General features: G+C 44.5%; 1 protein-coding gene across 8 annotated transcripts in view; it reads left to right on the top strand.

Moving 5' to 3' along the window:
• LOC134359725 (microtubule organization protein AKNA-like) overlaps positions 1–25511 on the top strand; it is a 136934-nt gene that overhangs the window by 2961 nt on the left and 108462 nt on the right. For 4 of the 8 annotated variants that reach the window (XM_063073253.1, XM_063073252.1, XM_063073247.1 and 1 more), the window contains exons 1-4: positions 1668–1938; positions 10643–11094; positions 13843–15041; positions 20188–20262. In XM_063073253.1, the coding sequence (XP_062929323.1) occupies positions 10770–11094; positions 13843–15041; positions 20188–20262 (1599 nt within the window). In that variant the 5' untranslated portion in view covers positions 1668–1938; positions 10643–10769. Of the gene's footprint in view, positions 1–1667; positions 1939–6848; positions 7138–8676; positions 8820–10642; positions 11095–13842; positions 15042–20187; positions 20263–25511 lie in introns of those variants that run through there. The other 4 variants (XM_063073249.1, XM_063073251.1, XM_063073250.1 and 1 more) reach the window with 4 other exon arrangements.

Raw genomic sequence — 25511 nt, 5'->3', positions numbered from 1 at the left:
CTATTCTACAGGTAGGCATGAAATGCTGGAGGAACTCAGCAAGTGATGCAGCACATTCAGAGGGGAATAAACATCAACTATTCATTCCTCTCCATAGATATTGCCTGAGCTGCTGAGTTCTTTCGGCAGTTTGTGTGTGCTGCTGTACCATGAGGAGTGAAGGTATGTGAAAGTCAGGTCACTGCTGTACAGCTGGTGACTGCGATGGTAAAGTTTGGCCACAAACCGGACTTCTCAGGCCCCACTGGTTGGTACAGAAGATGCTTTAGGGAATGGAGCCAGTCTCTTCCTTCATGAGTTATCTGACGCCTCAGAGGTCCAACTCTCCAAGGTCCTGAGTGGTCAAAGAGACAGAGTCAGCTCCTGTAGATAGACATCAACTGTGGGTGAATTCATATCTACCTATTGATATATGACTTTCCTAATGATGCAGACCTCTGCTCCACCACTACTCTATCCAGGCCTTTCAGCATTCAGTGTAACGGACTGAGAATGGGTTCTACAGGTAGATGTGAACTGTCGGCCAGTTTGTACTTACCTATAGAATATACCATTCCAGCACATTTTTGTCTCTATTGCCCTCTTTCATCTTCTTCCCTTCACACTTTGTGCTGATGGATTTGCTGGGATTAACAACCTCTTACACGCAATACAGGCAGCATGGGCATGCAAGGACCAGCATGCTTCCATCCTGCCACAGACACTCCCTCTATGCCCTTCACCTCTCCTCTCTCTGCTCAATCATCAAAAACAGGATTGTTTTGGCACCTTTCCAGTTCTAAGAATCTGAAACATGAACTCAAGATCCATCTCCACAGATGCTGCCTGACCTGTTAAGTATCTGCAGCGTTTGTTAGTTTTATTTCATATCAGAGCGGCCGCACTCAAGTGTGGCCATTACATATCGCAGCAGAATTAGGCCATTCGGCCCATTGAGTGTGATCCTCCATTCCATCATGGCTGATTTTTTTCCAACACCAATCTCTCGCCATCTCTCCATAACCCTTAACCCACTTACTAATCAAGAATCTCTGCCTTAAATACCCCTAATGACTTGACCTCTACAGCCATCTGTGGCAATGAATTTCACAGATTCACCACCCTCTGGCTGAATCAGTTCCTCCTAAGTCCAGTTGTAAAGGATTGTTCCTTTATTCTGAGGCGATTCCTCATTCCTAGACCCTCCTGCTGATGGAGATCATCTCTGCAATTCAACCCCATCCAGGCCTTTCAGTATCAGTGCACCCAACTTGTCTGTTCATAGCAGTGACGGACAGGGAAGAGTGGTCAAAGAAATAGAGTATCACAGGTAGATGTGAGCTGTGAGTGAGATCCCTGTCATCTCATTCAGAGGAAGGCCGTTTATGTTGCAGGGGCCAGGTGTGGTTAGCAATATTGTCTACCTTTTCTCCTCTCTCTGCTCCACACACAGAGGCTGTGGTTCAATGTCTGCTCCAGTATTTCATCGTTACTGTTCAACAATTTCATGCCTTCTCTCTCACTTGCTCCAGCATTTAGTGATATATCTAACTCTTTGGTGTTCTATTAATAACTTGAGTCTTGCAAACTCACTTACTATGTGCATGCTGGTTGAAAAACAATTATTCACTGTGCACAATGATGAATAAAACTGCTATCCTGCCCTCTGATCAGAGATGCAACGCTGAAGGAACTCAGCTGGTCAGGCAGTATCTATGGAGGGGAATATACAGTCGAAGTTCTGAGGTGAGACCTCTCATCAGGTCCAAATTGTTGACCGTTTATTCCCCTCCATAGACGCTGCCTGACTTGCTGAGTTCATCCAGCGTTTTGTGTGTGTTGCTCTGGATTTCCAGCATCTGCAGGATCTCATGTTTAAGGTCTACGTTACTGTAGACACTCCAGCACCAACGTCACCCAGGTAAACAGCCAACATTCAATACTGGAACTCCCGGCACGGTGAGTGGTCGACCAGCAGAGGGATCAGGAAGTAATTCAGCCTGAGTTATAGCATTTAGGATGTTGTTTTTCAAATGTTGTGGAAGATGTATCCACATTGAAAATGAATATCTGCACTGTGCAAATAGGTTCTACTTAAGTATTTGGGTGGCCCTGCAATGGGTTCGAATCCTAGTAAACATTTCCTTCATTAGTTGGTGTCTGTTTTGAGAGCCATTGTGTCTTGCTGTTGTGTGCACCTTCTGTTATACCCAGGGCTCACCCTGTGTTAACGTTAAGAGATGACTCTTGAGATTAATTTATATCACCATCTGTAACTCCTGTAATCGTTCTCTCTTTTTCCATCGCTGTGGTATTCAGTGCAAGGGATTTCCTGCCTCCTGTCTAGGTCCCAGATTTGGTGCATTTAAGGTCTGTGAGCCAAGATTGTGTCTGGATGCACTGATTGTTCAGGAAGTAACAGACTGGCAGAGTGTCTGCCTGTGACCTCATCTACTGTGGCAACTGGTTTCCAGCTGGAGTTGATTAGAGGCGGACAGTTGGCAGTGATTACAACCTCACAATGTGCTAGGGAATGGCCCAGCCTTTCTTTGTGAACATCACAGCCATAACCAAACTCACAGACTGGGGTAGTTGGCTTGCAGAGTTATTTACAATTTAAAGCACATCTGCCAATTCTGTGTCCCTGTATTGTGGAGGCACATGTGGTTCACTACAAAACTGGGCCTCAAACTTACCCCACAACATTTGGGACCAGTTAGGCACAGATCCCTGTGAATTATCATTTGATTGAATAAGCTGTGTCACATCAAATCTCTGAATGTGTTCAGCACTGATCGTCTGTTACTGTCAGTTCTGCTTTCTCGAGTGTCACACAGTGAAGGAAAGGATTACACTTCCCGCTGGGACTCAGATGTCCTCTCCCTCCATACCCCCCCACCCTACATCCTTCCCCCTCCCTCAAACATCCTTCCCCCTCCATCAACCATCCTCTCCCTCCCGCGAACATACTTCCCCCTCCATCAACCATTCTCTCCCTCCCTCAGAAGCACTCTTCACCTCAACCCCACATTCCCTTCACCCAACGTCTCATGTTTCAGACTCCTTCTCCCTCAAACGGGCTCTACCTCCCTCAAACACTCCCACCCTTCCCGTGACATTCTCTCCCCTCATCCCCTCCCCACCTATCCAATATCTCAAGTGTATGAGTCCCTCTCCCTCAAACACTCTCACCTTCTGTCAAACATCCTCCCCTTCCCTCAAATACTCTCCCCTCTTCTCAAACCTCCTCTTGCTCCCTCAGAAGCCCTCTCCCTCTCAGACATCCTCTCCCTCTTTTGGACATCTTTTCCCTCCCTTGGACCACAGGAGCATAAGACATAGCAGCGCAATGTGGCCATTCAGCCCATTGAGCCTGCTCCACCATTTCATCAAGGCTGATCCCGAATCCCATTCAACCCCATACAGCCGCCCTCCCACCAGATCCCTTGATCAGGAACCTATCCACTTTAAATATACCCACAGACTTGGCCTCCACCGCAGTCTATGGCAGAGCCTTTCACAGATTCACCATTCTTTGGCTAAAAAAATTCCTCCTTACTTCTTCTGTAAAAGGTCACCCCTCAATGTTGAGGCTGTGTCCTCTATTTATGGACACCCTCACCAGAGAAAACATCCTCTCCACATCCTCCCTGTCTAGCCCTTTCAACATTTGATAAGTTTCAATGAGATCCCTGTGCATTCTTCTAAATTTCCAGAGAGTACAGGCCTAAAACTGCCAAACACTCCTCATATGTTAACCCTTTCATTCCTGGAATCATCCTCGTGAACCTCCTCTGGACTCTCTCCAATGACAACACATCCTTTCTGAGATAAGGGATCCAAAACTGTTGACAATACTCCGTGTGGCCTAACTAGTGTATTATAAAGTTTCTGCATTATCTCCTTCCTTTTATATCCTATTCCCCTTGAAATAAATGCCAACGTTGCATTTGCCTTCTTTACCACAGACTCAACTGTGAATTAACCTTCTGGGAGTCTTGCACGAGGACTCCTAAGTCCCTCTGCACCTCTGATATTTGAATTTTCTCTCCATTTAGATAATAGTCTGTACTATTGTTCCTTTTACCAAAATGCATTATCATACATTTCCCAACACTGTATTCTATCTGCCACTTTTTTGCCAATTCTTCTAACTTGTCTAAGTCCTTCTGCAATTGCATTGCTTCCTCAGCACTACCTGCCCCTCCACCTATCATCATATCATCCACAAACGTTGCCACAAAGCCATCAATTCCACTATTTAAATCATTGACAAACAATGTGAAAAGCAGCGGTCCCAATACTGACCTCTGAGGAAAACCACTAGTCTCTGGCAGCCAACCAGAAAAGGCCCCTTTTATTCCTACTTGTTGACTCCTGCTTGTCAGCCATTCCTCTATCCATGCCAGTATCTTTCCTGTAACGCCATTGGATTTTATCTTGTTATGCAGCCTCATGTGAGGCACCTTATCAAATACCTTCTGAAAATCCAAGTAAATGACATCCACTGCCTCTCCTTTGTCCACCCTGCTTGTTACTGCCTCAAAAAATTCTAACAGATTTGTCAGGCAAGATTTTCCTTCACAGAAACCATACTGACTTTGACTTATTTTATTATTAGTCTCCAAGAACCTCAAAACCACATCCTTAATAATGGACTCCGACACTTTCCCAACCACTGAGGTTAGGTTAACTGGCCTATAATTTCCTTTCTTTTCCCTCCTTCCCTTCTTAATGAGCGGAGTGACATTTGCAATTTTCCAATCCTCCGAGACCATGCCAGAATCAAGTGATTCTTGAAAGATCATGACCAATGCATCCGTTATCTCTTCTGCAACCTCTCTCAGGACTCTGGGTTGTAGTCCATCTGGTGACTTATCCACCCTAAGACCTTTCAGTTTGCCCAGCACTTTTTCCTTTGTAATAACAATAGCACTCTCTCCTGCTCCCTGACACTCACGGACCTCTGGCACACTGCTAGTGTCTTCCACAGTGAAGACAGATGCAAAGTATCCATTAAGTTCGTCTGCCATTTCTATATCCCCCATTACTATCTCACCAGCATCATTTTTCCAATGGTCCAATATCAACTCTCATCTCCCTTTTATTCTTTACATAACTGAAAAAACTTTTAGTACCCTGCTTTATATTATCAGCTAGTTTGCCCTCATATTTCACCTTTTCCCTTCTTATAGCTTCTTTAGTTGCCTTTTGTTGGATTTTAAAAGCTTCCCAATAATCTAATTTCTCATTCACTTTTGCTACCTTACATGCCCTTTCCTTGGCTTTCATGCAGTCCTTAACTTCCCTTGTTGGCCACGGTTGCCTACCCCTGCCATTTGAGAACTAATTCTTCTGTGGGACATATCTATCCTGTGCCTTGTGAACTATCCCCAGAAACCAGCCATCTCTGCTCTGCCAACATCCCCACCAGTATCCCCCTCCAATCCACCTAGGCAAGCTCCTCTCTCATGACTGTAATTCCCTTTATTCTCTTGCAATGCTGATTTATGTGACTTATTCTTCTCCCTCTCAAGTTACAGTATGAATTCAATCATATTATGGTCATTGCCTCCTCAGGGTTCCTTTATGTTAAGCTGACTAATAAACTCTGGGTTATTACACAACACCCAGTCGAAGATAACCTTTCCCTAGTAGGCTTAAGAACAAGCTGCTGTAACGAGCCATCCGGTAGGCATTCAACAAGTGCTCTCTCTCTTGCTATTTGATACCAATCTGATTTCCCAATCCCCTTGCATATTGAAGTCCCCCATTACATTTGTGACATTACCCTTATTACATGCCCTTTCCAGCTCCCTTTGCAATCTCAACTCCACACCTTGGTCTTGGGCGCCTATATATGATTCCCAAAATGTTTTTTTTAACCTTGTAATTTCTTAACTCCACCCACAGAGATTCCACATTTTCTGACCCTATGTCATCTCTTTCTAGAGATATAATTCCATCTCATACTGGTCGAGCCACATCACCACCTACAGCTTCCTACCTGTTCTTTCAGTACAAAATATATCCATAAGACCATAAGACATGGGAGCAGAATTAGGCCATCTGGCCCATTAAGTCTGCTCCACCATTCAATCATGGCTGATTTTTTTTTAATCTCCTCCTGAACTCCAGATCCCAGCCTTCTCCCTGTAACCTTTGATGCCATGTCCGATCGAGAACGGATCAATCTCTGCTTTAAATACACCCAACCACCTGGCCTCCACAGCTGCCTGTGGCATATCCTTTGATGTTAAACCCCCAACTATGACCTTCTCTCAGCTACGACTCAGTGATACCCACAACGTCATACTGACTAATCTCTAATTGCACCACGTGTTCATCTCCCTTATTCCGAATGCTACATGCATTTAAATACTGCATCTTCAGTGCATTCTTTGCCCTTATGAATTTTGCCTCTGTGGAACAACTTAACTCTTTACTCTGACTGTAGTTGAAACCAATCATTGGCTCGTCCTTCCTTACATTCATATTATATATTACATTATCTACTTGTAAACCTGTTGGCTCATCCTCAGCTCTATCATACTGATTCCCATCCCTTGCCATATTAGTTTAAACCACTCCCAACATCTTTAGCAAACCTCCCCACAAGGATGTGGGCCCCTCAGATTCAAGTGCAACTTGTCCCTTTTTGTACAGGTCACATCTGCCCAGAAGAGGTCCCAATGATCCAGAAATCTGAAGACCTGCCCCCTGCTCCAACTCATTAGCCACGCTTTTATCCACCACCTCATTCTATTCCTATCATCACTGTCATGTGGCACAGGCTCCAGTCCTGAGATTACTACCCTTGAGGTCCTGCTTCTCAGCTTCCTTCCTAACTCGCTGTATTCTGTTTTCAGGACCTCCTCCGTGTTTCTTGCTGTGTCATTAGTACCAATATGTACCACGACCTCTGGCTGCTCACCCTCCATTTTCAGGATATTGTGGATGTGTTCTGAAATATCACAGACCCTGGCACCTGGGAGGCAAACTACCATCCGTGTTTCCTTTTCACACCCGCAGAATCGTCTATCTGTCCCCTGACTATAGAGTCCCTTGTTACTGCTGCCATCCTCTTCAGTTTCCTGTCCTTCTGAGACACAGGACCCGACCCAGTGCCAGAGGCACAGCCACTGTTGCTTCCTCCAGGTAAGTCATCCCCCACAACGGTACTCAAAATGAAATACTATTGTCGAAGGGAATGGCTACGGGAGTGCTCTCCACAATCTGACACTCTCCATTCCCTCTCCTGACAGTCACACATTTATCTGTCTCCCGTAGCCTTGGGGTGACGACCTCCCTGCAGCTCCTGTCTATCACCTCCTCACTTTCCCTATCAAGCCGAAGGTCACCGAGCTGCAGCTCCAGTTCCCTAACACGGTCTGTAAGGAGCTGCCTCTCGATGCACCTGGTGCAGATGTGGCCATCGGGGAGGCTGGAAGTCTCCTAGAAATCCCACACCTGACACCCAGAACAGAACACTGGCTCTGCAGACATACCCCCTATCCTATCAAGCGTTAATTCAGAAAAAATGAAATAAGAAATAAGGAATAAACTTGCCTATTTACCTTGCCTCTGTCTGTTCTCACTGGAACCCTGCTGAGCCAAAGCCTTACTACTTTGCCTCAAACTACTCCGATGACAACAGCTCCCACCATGACCGCTCCTTTGAAAACCCTCTCCCTCTCCCGGACATCCTCTCCCCCCTCAGAAGCCCTCACCCTCCCTCAGAAGCACTCGCCCTCTGTCGCACATCACTCCCAGGGAGTGAGACAGTGATCTGTAACTCGAGGACAGAGACAGTGATCTGGACGTCAAGGACAGAGACAGCAGTCTATAACACAGGGAAGACACAGTGACCTGTAGCTTGGAGACAGAGACAACCCAAATTAGTTGACACATCTTCCATGTCGTGACAGTAACTGCTGTTTCAGAATTACTTCATTGGTTATATTGTGAACTGTTGAAGGATACTGAAAAATTCAAGTCCTTTCAGGCCTTCTCAGCATGTCCTCTCCACTGCATTGAGTATAGGAGTTGGGATATAATGTTGAAATTGTGTAAGGCATTGGTAAGGCCAAATTTGGAATATTGTGTACAGTTCTGGTCACCGAATTATAGGAAGGATGTCAATAAAATTGAGAGAGTGCAGAGGAGGTTTACTAAAATGTTGCCTGGGTTTCATCTCCTAAATTACAGAGAAAGGTTGAACAAGTTAGGTCTTTATTCTTTGGAGCGTAGAATGTTGAGGGGGGACTTGATAGAGGTAATATCTTATGAGGGGGATAGATAGAGTTGACGTGGATAGGCTTTTTCCATTGAGAGTGGGGGAGATTCAAACAAGAGGACATGAGTTGAGAGTTAAAGGGCAAAAGTTTAGGGGTAACATGAGGGGGAATTTCTTTACTCAGAGAATGGTAGCTATGTGGAACGAGCTTCCAGCAGAAGTGGTTGAGGCAGGTTTGATGTTGTCGTTTAAAGTTAATTTGGATAGATATATGGACAGGAAAGGAATGGAGGGTTATGGGCTGAGTGCAGGTCGGTGGGACTAGGTGAGAGTAAGAGTTCGGCACGGACTATAGAAGGGTCGAGATGGCCTGTTTCCGTGCCGTATTTGTTATATGGTTATATGTTATATGGTTATACTAGCTGCAGTTTACTGATGCCAGAATTCTTCTGGGTCTGTAGCTGGAGGCCTGCAGTAACCATGGAGATATGTCAAAGGCAGCAAGATCAGAAAGCTTTGTACTCATTTCCCAAGAATCCTCAATTCACTAGAAGTCCCAGTAATGTACATTCCTGAAGAAGAATCCTAAGTGGATGGAGAATCGGTAAGCTTGCCTCACATCCTATTAACTATATGTGACTTTCTCTAACAGTGAGAGGGAGACAGTTGTTTCTTCCATCTCTTTGTGACCCAGTGATATTTCATGGCAGTCATCAAATAGCCTCATCCGTGTTCAGCTTATACAATGGCATTTGGCTGCCTGGACCCTGTCTCTCAACTAATTGCCCACCCACTGTGTAATCTTTAAGAGTAGTTGCGTTGCCATAACGGTCCTGTGGGTCTCGGTGTTGTTTAAGAGGATGTGTTGGGGACCCAACCAATAGGTTTCCTGCTGTGTTGATCCAGTGTCAGTGATACACCTTTGACTGCAGAATGCACACTCCCTTCCCACCTCCCTCTCGTTCCTGCATCTTCACACATCTTGTACCAGAAAACAAGAGAAACTCTGCAGATGCCCGAAATCCAAGCAACACACACAAAATGCTGGAGGAACTCAGCAGGCCAGGCAGCCTCTATGAAAAAGAGTAAAAAGTCGATGTTTTGGACTGAGGTCTCGGCCTGAAACATCGACTATTTACTCTTTTCCATAGACGCTGCCTTGCCTGCTGAGTTCCTCCAGCATTTTGTGTGTGCTGCTTGTACCAGAAAACGGGCCTTTTACAACCAGCATCAGCTTCGTGTCACAATTGAAGAGTTGGCAAGTCGGTGACATCACATTCGAATGAGCCACTCCACACCCGCTCACCCAACATAAATACTGTGGAAGGTTGACTCCATCTCTTGGGATTTTTGATGAAGGAAAGTGATGTCCCAGATGTTGTTTATCAGCTTATAAATTACAGGTATGGTGCTCCGAGTGGCTGCTGTGTGAACCTTCTGTTTCCTGTCCTGCAGACTGATTCCTCACACAGCTTCCACCAGTAGCAGCCAGGGTACACTGTTATCTATACAGCTAGCTGTTTTCCAGTGCTGTCTGACGTTTGTGTGTAGAGTGCCCATTGGTGATAATGAGACAACATTGACAGTGGTGGACCAGGAATTCTCAGGTTGTAAGATTCTAGTGTTCAGAGCCAACATTGTTGAACTAAAATCTACTGTTTTTAAACCTCTTTCTCTTGCTGACGGAACAGCAAAAGTTAATATTAATTATACCAACTGCGTTGAGAAGGAGAATAGAGTAGTACAAGTCCACAGCAACAACAGAGCAGACAGAGTGTTAAAGAAGATATGTTCACTTCCACTAGTCAGAGCACTGAGCTCAACAATTGGGAAGTCACGCTGCAGGTGTAGAGGACGTCAGTCGGGCCACACTTGGAGTATCATGTGAATTTCTAGTGCTGCCACTACATGAGGGATATGGAGGCTTTGGAAGTGGTACAGAAGAGGTTTACCAGGAAGATCTCTGGATTGGAGGGTATGAGAAGAAGGTGGGCAAGCTGGTATTATTTTCTCTGAAGAGCTGTAGGCTGAGGACCAAGTTTTTTCACATAGAGAGTGCTGGATGCTTGGAACATGCTGCCAGGGGAGGTGGTTGAAGCAGATACAATAGTGATGTTTAAGAGACATTGTAGAAAGGCACATGAATATGCAGGGATGGTGGGATATGGACTGTGCGCAGGCAGATGGGATTAGCTGAGATTAGCATTATATTCAGCAGAGACATTATGGGCCGAAGGGCCTGTTTGCCTGCTGTACGATTGTATGTTCAACTTACTTTCACCTATTTTGTGCATGACCTCTGAATGTTTCTTTGCTAATGCTCAGTTAATGTAATGCTAAGTGACAAGCTGACAGAATAGATCAGCCTGTGTTTGCTGAATACTTTTCCAGGATACCCTGAAATACATTATTGTTTCATTTTTGCAGACTGAGTGCTGAGTTACTGAAGAAACAATAACCATTCAAAAAGCAAGGGGCCCAGCAAATCCTCACCAGGTTACTCTTTCTCCAGCTCCCGTAGTGCTTCTGTGGTAGAATGAGGTGATGCCACGGGATGGAAGTCTCTGGAACACAGGAGCTGGACACAGACTTGGAGCCAGAACCCGACCTCGAAGACCAGGATGAAGATATTTTCAGTCACATGGACGAGAACGGGATAATCAGAATGGACGAGGTTGATGAATATTATCTGCAGAACCCCCTGGGACTGGAAGAGAGTTTAGAAACTGATGCGTACAATGACCCTAAGTTGGGCTTCCCGGAAAACCCACAGGACTCTGTGGACGAGGAGAGCTTTAACATCAGTGAATTTCAGGATTCGGATGCTGCTCCATTGTCGCTGTCTTCAGAGGAAGATCCAAGCCCCAGCCATCTGATGTGTAAGTAATTTGGTGCCCCACACACTTTGGAAATGATCTGTGCTGCAGCTGTTGTCTGCCTTTAAGCTCATTATGAGGATTTGAATGATCTAATCCACAAGACTGTGAGGGAGGCACAGATTTACCAAACGTTCAGCACAGGGAGGTGACACCTGCAGCTGATGTGGTTTGCATTTCCACTGTAGTTGTGCAGAATCAAGTAAACAGGTTTGACAAAAGGCCATTTTATTGCACGTACTTAATTCATTATTTACATTGAACATTTACATTAGTAAGGGCAGGAGATAGAACATAGAAAACTGCAGCACATTACAGGCCTTTCGGCCCACAATGTTGCGCCAACCATGCAACCTACTCTAGAAACTGCCAAGAGTTACCCCACCGCACAGCCCTCTATTTTTCTAAGCTCCATGTACCTAACTAAGAGTCACTTAAAGGCCCTTTTGTATCTGGCCTCCACCACCATCACTGGCAATGCATTCCATGCACCCACCACTCTCTGTGTGGAAAAACTTACCCCTGACATCCCCCCTCTACCTGCATTATTGCTTGTTCCACAGCCTAACTTGACTGACAGTTTAGACAGAAGTTCAGCTTGGTCAAAGTTTGGAGTTTTAGTTCCAATCTGCTGCTTCTGTTTGTACAGGTGAAGCGAGGTCTGACTGAACACACATATTAAACCATGAAAAACTCATGTCACCAGAATTCCTTCTCTATACCCTGCTGGATTTTCACAGCTATCCCACTGACTCTTTGAGACAAAGTCCTCCGCCAGAATGTTGAATCAGCAAACACATTGGGTTCCAGCTACTGACATGTCCCTTCTTACACTGAACCTCACCTTTCTTGTGGCTGCATTTTCTGTTTTTGTCATATAATACAGCACTTACAGCCAAATTAGTTCCTAAATCAGTGAAACATCCATTTTAAATGACTTAGAAGGTACAAAGTTCAAAGTACATCTATCGTCAAGGTATGTATACTGTATACAACCTCGAGACACATCTCCTTACAGACAGCCACAAAACAAAGAAACCCAGAATGGACTGGGTGTGAACTGAGTGTGGACCGGGTGTGTACTGCATGTAGACTGGGTATGGACAGGGTGCATACCAGGTGTACTGTGTGTAGACTTGGTGTGTACCAGCTGTGTACTGGGTGTATGCTGCCTGTAGACCAGGTGAGTACAGGGTGTATACTGTATATAGACCGGATGTGACCTGGGTGTGAACCAGGTGTGGACTGGATATCAACTGGATGTACATTGGGTGTGTACTGTGGGTAGATAGGCTGTAGACTGGATGTGTACAGGGTGCCTGTACCCGTTTACTTCTATGGAAGCCACTGCACAGTGTGTGTACTGGGTGTGGACAGGCTGCAGACTGGGTGTGGACAGGCTGTTGGACCGGCTGTGGACCGGCTGTGTACCGGGTGTGGGCCGGTTATGGAGTGGGTGTGGATTGGGTGTGTACCAGGTGTGTACTGGGTGCCTGCAGGGGTGTTGACAGGGTGCCTGTACCCGTTTACTTCTGTGGAAGCCACTGCACTGTGTGGGTACTGGGATTTGACTAAGTGTGGACCTGGTGTGGATCAGGTGAGGACAGAGTCTGTACTGTGTATAGATAGGCTGTGGACCAGATGTGGACTGGATGTGTATTGGGTGTGTACCAGGTGTGTAGTTGCTGCACTGTGTGTGCACTGGGATTGGACTGAGTGTGGACTGGTTGTGGACTGGGTGTAGACCGGTTATGTACTGGGTGTGTACGGGGCATGGACCGGTTGTGGATCAGTTAGTCATAGTCATAGTCATACTTTATTGATCCTGGGGGAAATTGGTTTTCGTTGCAGTTGCACCATAAATAATTAAATAGTAATAGAACCATAAATAGTTAAATAATAATATGTAAATTATGCCAGTAAATTATGAAATAAGTCCAGGACCAGCCTATTGCCTCAGGGTGTCTGACCCTCCAAGGGAGGAGTTGTAAAGTTTGATGGCCACAGGCAGGAATGACTTCCTATGACGCTCTGTGCTGCACCTCGGAGGAATGAGTCTCTGGCTGAATGTACTGCTGTGCCCACCCAGTACATTATGTAGTTGGATGCATCAGCAAGGGAGATGAGGCTGAGTACAGGGCTACGGTAGGAAACTTTGTCACATGGTGTGAGTAGAATTATCTGCAGCTTAATGTGAAAAAGACTAAGGAGCTGGTGGTAGACCTGAGGAGAGCTAAGGTACCGGTGACCCCTGTTTCCATCCAGGGGGTCAGTGTAGACATGGTGGAGGATTACAAATACCTGGGGATACGAATTGACAATAAACTGGACTGGTCAAAGAACACGGAGGCTGTCTACAGGAAGGGACAGAGCCAACTCTATTTCCTGAGGAGACTGAGGTCCTTTAACATCTGCCGGATGATGCTGAGGATGTTCTACGAGTTATGTATTGGGTTTGGACTGGGTGTGGACCAGGTGTGTATTGGGTGTATACTGCCTATAGACCAGCTGAGTACAGGGTGTGGACCGGTTGCGTACAGGGTACGTACTGGGTGTGTACGGGGTGCAGACCGGTTGTGTACGGGGTCCAGACCGGTTGCGGACAGTGTGGACCGCGTGTGTGCTACGTGTGGACCGTGTGTGTACTGGATGTGGACCGGGTGGGTACTAAGTCTGGACTGGGTATAGACTGCACTGGTCTGTGTCAATAATCAAACATCCCTTTGTCCTTTATCCCTCTCCGACTCGTAGATGAATCAGACCCACAGGAGGACGACGAGATTCTCAATGATCAGCATTATGAGCAAGGTCAACAAAGTGACAAAACTGAAGATGAGAAGGATCTGGGATCCTATAACTTTCAAAATGAACTGGTTTCAGTGGAGCTCAAGGAAGTTGAAGAGGATTACCCTGACCTGCTGTACAAAAAGGAACTTGCAGAAACATATCCAGACACGATCAGAGACTTGTGGGGCCAGTATAGAAAAACACCAAGTATACTAAATTATGGCGATGACTTCCCAGTGCAAAGAATAAAGGACAACAGTATGAAACTTTCTGATCAGTCCGTTGGGCGAAATAACCGCTCAAAAACACAGGGTAAATATTCTAGCCTAGCAGTTCATGATTATTATTCTGAAGACTTTGAAACAAGGTACTCCAATGATGTAGGTCATCTTGGAGGTGTGTTAGAACTGTCCGATAACAGCAGACAATGTGCCAGTGAACCCAAGAAGGAAGGAGAGGATAACTCTTCATCGAATCACTCAGGGTTCCGCTTTAATGAGGTGATGCTGGAACGCCTCTCAGTTGAGGACAGGGCGAATGAAGCAGATATTGAGGCTGAGAGTATTCCTGGGTCGTCATGTTCTGACAGCGTTGGAGAATCAGTGGGAGGAAATCCTACAAAAGGAAGAACTTCTGTAAAGGATCCATGGTGTGGTAACAGAAGACATGATCAAATCAGACAAACTGAGGTCAGTAAATCAGCATCTAATGGCCACATTGAGTTAAACAATTGTCAAACACATCCACATTCTAGTAAACCATTAACAAATAAGAACAGCCAGCAGATAAAAACTCTAAACCCCCAAAGAGGAACAGTTAAACAAAGAACATCAACAAAGCCACTTTCACGAAAGATTAGCTCAGAAACCGCAATTTATGGCCGGGGTCAGCTTAACTACCCGGTACCAGACTTCTCTAAGGTGGAGCCCCGCGTTAAGTTCCCCAAGGATGAGCAGGTCTACCAGAAGCCCAAGAGGAAGGTTACTGCCTTGGTGAAGAGCAGAACAGAACCCCATCTTCTCCATTCTCCTGCCGAAATTGTTCGCCAGGTGCTGCAGAACAGCAGTGAGTGCCCTGTCATCACACCGACACCGTCCGAGGTCAAGGTGCTCGAAGAGTTCAAGTGCCCACAACAAGCCACTGAGATGGTCTATCAGCTGCAGGTAAGAAGCCAGGAGCTCGGTGGCTGGACTTTAAAAATGACGAGGTGAGGGATTTTAAACAGCAAAGGCTTGTACAATTGGTCAAAGTCAGGAATTTTGGAGATTCTGCACAGCTAAACAAATAAAAGTTAGCATTCCGATAGTATCTGTCACGGAGTCTGGGCTGTCAAAATGTTAAAAGACAATGATCTGCATTGGAAGTGTAGTCCCTGGTGAAGGCACCCTGCAAACAGACATTAGGCCAGATGGTCTCTTTCAAAGACATTGGTTGAAGGATAAGCCTGCTCCTGCCATAGTACTGTACCCCGACAGTGTAGTGTCCCCAAGTACTGTACCCCGACAGTAGTGTGTTCCTCACTCTACTGCTCTTCCTTCATCAATGTGTTTAGTCACATCCTTAAAAAATTCAATCAAGCACATGAGGCACGATCTGCCTTTCCCAAAGCCATGCTGACTATTCCTAATCATATTATGCCTCTCCAAATGTTCATAAATCCTGCCTTTCAGGATCTTCTCCATCAGCTTACCTACCACTGAAGTAAGACTCACTGGTCTATAATTTCCTGGGCTATCTCTACTCCCTTCCTTGAATGAGGGAACAACTTCCGCAACCCTCCAATCCTCCGGAACCTCTCCCATCCCCGATGGTGCAAAGATCATCACCAGAGGCTCAACAATCTCCTCCCTCACCTCCCACAGTAGCCTGGGGTACATCTCGTCTGGTCCCGGTGACTTATCCAACTTGATGCTTTCCAAAAGCTCCAGCACATCCTCTTTCTTAATACCTACATGCTCAAGTTTTTCAGTCTGCTGTAAGTCATCCCTACAATCGCCAAGATCCTTTTCTGTAGTGAATACTGAAGCAAAGTATTCATTAAGTACCTCTATCTCCACTGGTTCCATACATACTTTTCCACTGTCACACTCGATTGGTCCTATTCTCTGATGTCTTAACCTCTTGCTCGTCACATACTTGTAGAATGCCTTAATCCTGTCCGCCAAGGCCTTCTCATGGCCCCTTCTGGCTCTCCTAATTTCATTCTTAAATTCCTTCCTACTAGCCTTATAATCTTCTGGATCTCTATCATTACCTTGTTTTTTGAACCTTTGCTAAGCTCTTCTTTTCTTCTTGACTAGATTTACAACAGCCTTTGTACACCATGGTTCCTGTACCCTACCATCCTTTCCCTGTCTCATTGGTATGTACCTATGCAGAACTCCACACAAATATTCCCTGAACATTTGCCTCATTTCTTCCGTACATTTCCCTGAGAATATCCATTTCCAATTTATGCTTCCAAGTTCCTGCCTGATAGCCTCACATTTTCCCTTACTCCAATTTAACGCTTTCCTAACTTATTCTGTTTCTATCCCTCTCCAATGCTATGGTAAAGGAGATAGAGTTGTGATCACTATCTCCAAAATGCTCTGCCACTGGGAGATCTGACACCTGACCAGGTTCACTTCCCAATACCAGATCAAGTACAGCTTCTCCTCTTGTAGGCTTATCTACATATTGTGTTAAGAAACCTTCCTGAACACACCTCATAAACTACCCCATCTAAACCCCTTGTTTGAGGGAGGTGCCAATTGATATTTGGGAAATTAAAATCTCCCACCACACTACTACTACTACTACTACGTTGACTCTGGCCACAACAACCCTGTTATTATTACACCTTTCCAGAATCTGTCTCCCTATCTGCTCCTCAATGTCCTTGTTACTATTGGGTGGTCTATAAAAAACACCCAGTAAAGTTATTGACCCCTTCCTGTTCCTAACTTCCACCCACAGAGACTCCGTAGACAATCCCTCCATGACTTCCTCCTTTTCTGCAGCAGTGACACTACCTCTGATCAGCAGTGCCACACCCCCACCTCTTTTACCTCACTCCCTGTCCTTTCTGAAACATCTAAAGTCTGGCAGTCGAAGTCGCCATTCCTGCCCCTGAGCCATCCAAGTCTCTGTAATAGCCCCAACATCATAGCTCCAAGTACTGATCCATGCACTAAGCTCATCCACTTTGTTCATAATACTCCTTGTATTAAAATAGACACATCTCAAACCATTGATCTGAGTGTGCCCCTTCTCTATCACTTGCCTATCCTACCTCTTGCACTGTCTCCAAGTTCTCTCTATTTGTGACCCAACTGCCTCTTCCTCTGTCTCTTCAGATCGGTTCCCACCCCCCAACAATTCTAGTTTAAACTCTCCCCAATAGCCTTAGCAAACCTCCCCGCCAGGATATTGGTCCCCCTCGGATTCAAGTGCAACCTGTCCTTTTTGTACAGGTCACACCTGCCCCAGAAGAGGTCCCAATGATCCAGAAATCTGAATCCCTGCCCCCTGCTCCAATCCCTCTGCCACGCATTTATCTTCCACCTCATTCTATTACTATACTCACTGTCACGTGGCACAGACAGTAATCCGGAGATTACTACCTTTGCGGTCCTGCTTCTCAACTTCCTTCCTGACTCCTTGTGGTCTGTTTTCAGGACCTCTTCCCTTTTCCTACCCTATGTCGTTGGTACCAATATGTACCACGACCTCTCGACCTCTGGCTGTTCACCTTCCCACTTCAGGATATCGGGGATGTGATCAGAAACATCCTGGACCCTGGCACCTGGGAGGCAAACTACCATTCGTGTTTCTTTCCTGCTTCCACAGAATCGCCTGTCTGACCCCATAACTATAGAGTCCCCTATTACTACTGCCATTCTCTTCCTTTCTCTACCCTTCTGAGCCACAGGGCCAGACTCTGTGCCAGAGGCACGGCCACTGTTGCTTCCCCCCAGGTAGGCCATCCCCCCAACAGTACTCAAACAGGAGTACTTATTGTCAAGGGGGACAGCCATAGGGGTACTCTGTAGTATCTGACTCCTGCCCTTCCCTCTCCTGACTGTTACCCACTTGTCTGTCTCGCGAGGCCCCAGTGTGACCACCTGCCTGTAGCTCCTCTCTATCACCTCCAAACTTGGGAGTCCTCATGCAGGACTCCCTAATGGTTAACTTCCAGACTGAATCAGTGGTGAGGAAGGCACATGCAATGTTAGCATTTATTTTGAATGGACTGAAATATAAAGCAAAGCGATAACGCTGAGGCCTTTTTAAGGCCTTGGTCAGACTGTACTTGGAGAAGTGTGAGCAGATTTGGGCCCCATATCTAAGAAAGAATGTTCTGACTTTGGAGAGGGTCCAGACAAACTTCATGAGAATGATCCCAGAAATGAAAGGGTTAATGTATGAGGAATGTTTGATGGTTCTGGGCCTGTACTTGCTGGAAGTTAGAAGAATGACGGGGGATCTCGAATATTGAAAGGCCTCGATAGAGTGGATGTGGAGAGGATGTTTCCTATAGTGGGGGAGTCTAGGACCAGAGAGCACAGCCTCAGAATAGAGGGGTGTCCATTTAGAACAGATATGAGGAATTTCTTTAGCCAGAGGGTGGTGAATCTGTGGAATTCATGGCCATAGTCAGCTATAGACACCAGGTATTGGGTATATTTAAAGTGGAGATTGATAGGTTCTTGATTTGTCAGGATGTCAAAGGATACGGGGAGAAGACTGGAGAATGGGGTTGAGAGGGATAATTACTCAGCCATGATGGAATGTCAGAGCAAACTTGATGTGCCAAGTGCTCCAATGTTTTATGGTTTTAGCGCAGCATTTCCTCCACACTTCCCTTTCAACAGCACCCTCTGTTCAACAGCTGTGCATATCCACTGGTGTACTCAGCTACGCCCGAAACTATCTCTTTGATTTGGCCATTAATCCAGTTGCCAATTTCAAATACAATTGGAAGCAAATGTCTGTCTAGAAAAGCTGCCTTGCTTTTAGTTAGCTGCACGGTGGGTTTTTTTTTGGGGTTTTTTTTTCTTTTTTTTTCCATTGATATATATAAAATTTAGTATACTATTATGTTATCTTGGTTTCTTATGCTTAAATTACATTGTTTGTAGTATTTTCTTTTTGGTATTGTTATCTTTTGGAATTTTATGATATTTTAACATTGTATTAATGTTTATATGGTTTACCTTTTTTGTATACTTACTCAATAAAAAGATTTAAAAAGAAAAGAAAGAAAGAAAGAAAAGCTGATTTGCAATGTCAGAGATTCTTTATTCATCTGGAAAAGGTGACACTTTGTTGCATTAATAAAGTTATTGAATGGAAAACTGTTTACCAGGAACAAGTTGGGGTTAGTCATTGGGACTACAGCATGGAAAGCTCTGATTACTCTGGACAACAAAGATTTTGCTTCCTGAATACTTTCGGAAAATCACCATGAAATTTCCCTATCACATACCTTTTTTTAAAAAATCGACTACATTTGTTATTTCAATTCATAATTCAAGACAGAAAAACTGATGCCAAGATTATGGAAGACATTTTTGTTGGTCCACAAATCAAACAAATCACCAGCGACAGGCACTTTGAAGAACTTCTATTGGGACCAGAGAAAAGCACATGGAAGACATTCAAGGCTGGGGTTGGAAATTTTCTTAGCAACTGCAGTGCACCAAACTATATGCAGCTGGTTGACAATATGCTTCAAGCATACAAAATAAGGAAGTGCAGCATGTCACGAAAGATTCATTTTTTTTCATTCCTATTTAGAATTCTTCCCTGCAAATCTTGACACTGTCAGTGACTCACTTGGTGAAAGGTTTCACCGGGTCTTTGCGGTCATGGAGAAGCAGTATCAGGGCAACTGGAATCCATTCACAATCCTGGCTGATTATTGTTGGACACTGAAAATCATCACCAAAATATTTTTAGCTTAGTTGAACTATTGCAAAGCGTCAGCAGCGTTTTTCAATTAAATGCATTATAATCAATAAACATTAATTTCTTGTTTCTCCAAATTCTCTATAATTTCAATAGTCTGAAATTATATTTGTGCTCAGTTTCAAGTGATCTATCATAAACAAAAAAAATTCTTAGGAAGAAACACATGGAAAAAATTGTTGTTCAGTGTTATTATTGGTGACGTGTTTCTTATCCTAGTGACAAATTTGGGAAAATTCCCTTCCTTTTTCTCACCCCTGCCAGAAGGCACAGAGGGTTAATGGGGGATTGACCCACAGTGAGGGTTTAGGGTCAGTCACTTGTCACTGCAATCATTGCAGTGTTTTATTTTAACAGGAGGATTATCGGCGCTTGCTCACCAAGTACGCTGAAGCAGAGAACACCATCGACCGGCTGCGGATTGGGGCCAAGGTAGGGAATGCTGAGATGAGTGTGTGGGATGGGTATCATCACTGAGAAATACCAAGGTAGAGAGTGCTGAGATGAGAGTTTCAGCTAATTTGGCGTGGGGGTGGGGGTGTGCGAACATAAATGAAGAGACTCAGAATAGGAAGGATGGTAAAAAAGTAAAGATGGCATGCATAGAAACATAGAAAACCTGCAGCACAATACAGGCCCTTCGGCCCACAAAGCTGTGCCGAACATGTCCTTACCTTAGAACTACCTAGGCTTACCCATAGCCCTCTATCTTTCTAAGCTCCATGTACCCATCCAGGAATCTTTTAAAAGACCCTGTCGCATCCACCTCGACCACTGCCGCTGGCAGCCCATTCCATGCACCCACCACTCTCTGCGTAAAAAACTTACCCCTGACATCTCCTCCGTACCTACTTCTGAGCACCTTACAACTATGGCCTCTTGTGCCAACCATTTCAGCCCTGGGGAAAAATAGCCTCTGACTATCCACACGATCAATGCCTCCCATTATTTGCCTCTCATTATCTTGTACACAGTCAGACTGTCAAGAAGGGCAGCCAGATGACAGGACAAAATTGCAACCAGCAGGGTGAGTATCAGTGCATTAGGGATGCAGAATCAAAAAGGGTAGCAAATACAATACTCAAAAGTGTTATATCTCAATGCGCCGAGTATAAGAAATAAGGTGGATAACTTGTTGCACTTTGACAGATTGTTGGGTGTGATGGGGACCTAACGGAGACCGAGAACTGGAGGAGCAAATTTGTAAGGAGATGGCAGATATTTGTAGGAAGCACAAGGTTGTGATTGTGGGAGATTTTAATTTTCCACACATATACTGGGAAGCCCATTCTGTAAAAGGGCTGGATGGTTTGGAGTTTGTCAAATGTGTGCAAGATAGTTTCTTGCAGCAATACATAGAGGTACCAACTAGAGAAGGGGCAGTGTTGGATCTCCTGTTAGGGAATGAGATAGCACAGGTGATGGAGGTATGTGTTGGGGAGCACTTCGGCTCCAGTGATCACAATACCATTAGTTTCAATATAATTATGGAGAAGGATAGGACAGGACCCAGGGTTGAGATTTTTGATTGGAGAAAGGCTAACTTTGAGGAGATGCGAAAGGATTTAGAAGGAGTGGATGGGACAATTTGTCTTATGGGAAGGTTGTAATAGAGAAATGGAGGTCATTTAAAGGTGAAATTTTGACGGTACAGGATCTTTATGTTCCTGTTAGGTTGAAAGGAAAGGTTAAAAGTTTGAGAGAGCCATGGCTTTCAAGGGATATTGGAAACTTGGTTCAGAAAAAGAGAGGGATCTACAATAAATATAGGCAGCTTGGAGTTCTTTTTTCAAATCTTTTTATTGTATATATAGGAAAAATAACATGAGTACATCGAAGTAACAACACTTACAACGCCTCAAAAAAACCCATCATCTTAAAGATTGAAAACAAAATTTTGTGATAACAAAAATAAACTACTAAGCAGAAAAGCGAGGAAAAAAAAAGAGAACCCATTAGGTGTACAACCCCGGAGCCATGCATCATACAAAAAGCTTCTAAAAGTAAACATCAAACTGCCAGCAAGAAAAGGAAATATACTAAAAGAATTTACAATTAGATCGTGGAAAAATTATATCAATTAACTCAAATGATAATAACGAGCAAATGAGCCCCATCTTTTCTCAAAATCAAATAAAGGTTCAAAGGTTCAACTTCTAATTTTCTCCAAACTAAGACATAGCATCACTTGAGAGAACCATTGTGACAAAGTGGGAGCCGATGTATCCTTCCACTTCAACAAAATGGCCCTCCTAGCTATCAATGTAACAAATGCAATAACATGTTGGTCAGACACAGAAATACCATGAATACTTTGAGGAACTATTCCAAAAAGCACAGTTAATTTATTAGGTTGTAAATTAATTTTAAGTGCTTTAGAAATTGTTGAGAAAACCGACTTCCAGAACTGTTCCAGTATAGAACAAGACCAAAACATATGTGTCAGTGTAGCTATCTCAGTTTTACATCTATCACAATGACTATCAACATTAGGAAAGATTTTAGAAAGTCTCTCCTTTGTCAAATGATAACGATGTACAATTTTAAATTGAATCAATGAATGGCTAGCACAAATTGAAGAAGAGTTAACCAACTTCAATATCTGCATCCAATTTTCCGTCACAGCTTGGAGTTAATGAGGTGCTAGAGGAATATAAAGAATGTAAAAAGAATCTTAAGAAAGAAATTAGAAAAGCTAAAAGAAGATACGAGGCTGCTTTGGCAAGTAAGGTGAAAATAAATCCAAAGGGTTTCTACAGTTATATTAATAGCAAAAAGGATAGTGAGGGATAAAATTGGTCCCTTAGAGAATCAGAGTGGACGGCTATGTGCGGAGCCAAAAGAGATGGGGGAGATTTCGAACAATTTCTTTTCTTCAGTATTCACTAAGGAGAAGGATATTGAATTGTGTAAGGTAAAGGAAACAAGAAGGGTAGTTACGGAAAGTATGACGATTAAAGAAGAGGAAGTACTGGTGCTCTTAAGGAATATAAAAGTGGATAAGTCTCTCGGTCCGGACAAGATATTCCCTAGGACCTTGAGGAAAGTTAGTGTGGAAATAGCAGGGGCTCTGACGAAATATTTCAAATGACATTAGAAACGGGGATGGTGCCAGAGGATTGGCGTATTGCTCATGTGGTTCCATTGTTTACAAAGGGTTCCAAGAGTAAACCTGGCAATTATTGGCCTGTGAGTTTGACATCAATGGTGGGTAAATTGATGGAAAGTATTCTTAGAGATGGTATATATAATTATCTGGATAGACAGGGTCTGATTAGGAACAGTCAACATGGATTTGTGCGTGGAAGGTCATGTTTGACAAATGTTATGTACCCCGTAACTGGGTTGCCAAACCAGCAGAAATGGATCAATCAGTTGGAGTCTGGATTACTAGAACTAAGAAAGTTTTATTAAAGAAACAAGCAACACAGTACTCTAATCAAAAGGATAATAAATGCAACAGTTCAGCAATGATAAACACACATGTACACAGAATTAAGATAACAGGATCAATCAAGCTCTATCGTTGTCTAGGGGTAAATGACCAGTTTCAAAGTGATGCAAAGTTCAGTTCAGTTCATAGTAATCGCTGCCGTGGGAGATGGACAGTGGGGGGAAGGAGAGAGAGAGAGCAAAACGAATGAATATTCAAATGGCTTCCACACACGGACCTTCGCAGTCAGCTTTCGGGCGAGCCCTTTGTGATATCATCTGAGGTCACCGACCGTGACCCCCTCCGTTTCCAGATACGATCGTTTCTCTGCGGTGAACCTGGCACCCAGGCAAGGGTGGACATACACCAGATTCCCGCCGATCGTGCCTTTCCATCCTGTGCGTCTATGGCTTGATCCCGCGACCAGCCGTCCAAAACTTCCCACTGACTTGTGGGAGACGCACCGCTTCCAGGGTCTCGTTACCTCGGGGTGTCGTGTGTGTCTTGCCTTAGCGAACCTGTCCCTTTTTATCCCCCTGCTGGGGTATCGCCTGTCCATCACTTCAAACAGTTCAGGGTTCAAAGGGGGAGCCGATCTTGACAGCTCTCCTTCCGTTACTCTCTCCCGTCCCTTCATTAACATCTCCAAATGCTGCTCCATTGTTTTCCTTATCTCTCTTTCTCCTGAAGACAAGTGGCAGACCAACTGCTGATCCCACTGGTGCCAGCCCAGGCCAGCTAACATCTTAATTTATGTGTATTCTCGTCACACAAATATTATTGAATTTTTTGATGAGTTCACTAGGAAAGTTGACGAGGGTAAAGTGGTGGATGTTGTCTATATGGACTTCAGTAAGGCCTTTGACAAGGTTCCACACGGAAGGTTAGTTAGGAAGTTTCAATTGTTAGGCATTAATATCAAAGTAGTAAAATGGATTCAGCAGTGGCTGGATGGGAGACGCCAGAGAGTAGTGGTGGATAACTGTGTGTCAGATTGGAGGACGGTGTGTAGCGGTGTGCCTCAGGGTTCTGTACTGGGTCCAATGTTGTTTGTCATATATATTAATGATCTGGATAATGGGGTGGTAAACTGGATTAGTAAGTATTCAGATGATACTAAGATAGGTGGTGTTGTGGATAATGAAGTAGGTTTTCAAAGCTTGCAGAGAGATTTAGGCCAGTTAGAAGAGTGGGCTGAAAGATGGCAGATGGAGTTTAATGCTGAAAAATGTGAGGTGCTACATTTTGGTAGGACTAATCAAAATAGGACATACATGGTAAACAGTAGGGCATTGAAGAATGCAGTAGAACAGAGGGATCTAGGAATAATGGTGCATAGCTCCCTGAAGGTGGAATCTCATGTGGATAGGGTGGTGAAGGAAGCTTTTGGTATGCTGGCCTTTATTAATCACGGCATTGAGTATAGGAGTTGGGATGTAATGTTGAAGTTGTATAAGGCATTGGTGAGGCCAAATTTGGAGTACTGTGTACAGTTCTTGTCACCAAATTATAGGAAAGATGTCAATACAATTGAGAGAGTACAGAGGAGATTTACTAAAATGTTGCCTGGGTTTCATCTCCCAAGTTACAGAGAAAGGTTGAACAAGTTAGGTTTTTATTATTTGGGTTGAGGGGGGACTTGATAGAGGTGTTTAAAATTATGAGGGGGATAGATAGAGTTGACGTGGATAGGCTTTTTCCATTGAGAGTGGGGGAGATTCAAACGAGGACATGAGTTGAGAGTTAAAGAGCAAAAGTTTAGGGGTAACATGAGGGGGAACTTCTTTACTCAGAGAGTGGTAGCTGTGTGGAACGAGCTGCCAGCAGAAGTGGTTGAGGCAGGTTCGATGTTGTCGTTTAAAGTTAAATTGGATAGATATATGGACAGGAAAGGAATGGAGGGTTATGGGCTGAGTGCAGGTCGGTGGGACTAGGTGAGAGTAAGAGTTCGGCATGGACTAGAAGGGCCGAGATGGCCTGTTTCCATGCTGTAATTGTTATATGGTTGTATGTTGTGGCCACCACTGAATCGTGGCTGAAGGATGGTTGGAGTTGGGAGCTGAATGTCCAAGGTTACACATTGCATTGGAGGGGTAGGAAGGTAGGCAGAGGGTTTGGCATGGCTCTGCTGGTAAAGAATGGCATCAAATCATTAGAAAGATGTGACATAGGATCGGAAGATGTTGAGTCCATGCTGGTTGAGCTAAGAAACTGCAAGGGCAAAAAGACCCTGATGGCAGTTACATAC

The sequence above is a fragment of the Mobula hypostoma genome, chromosome 21, assembly GCF_963921235.1.
Source record: "Mobula hypostoma chromosome 21, sMobHyp1.1, whole genome shotgun sequence".
In the NCBI taxonomy this organism is placed as follows: domain Eukaryota; kingdom Metazoa; phylum Chordata; class Chondrichthyes; order Myliobatiformes; family Myliobatidae; genus Mobula; species Mobula hypostoma.
The sequence above is the reverse complement of the archived record's forward strand: the minus strand, read 5'-3'. Positions and strand labels throughout refer to the sequence as shown.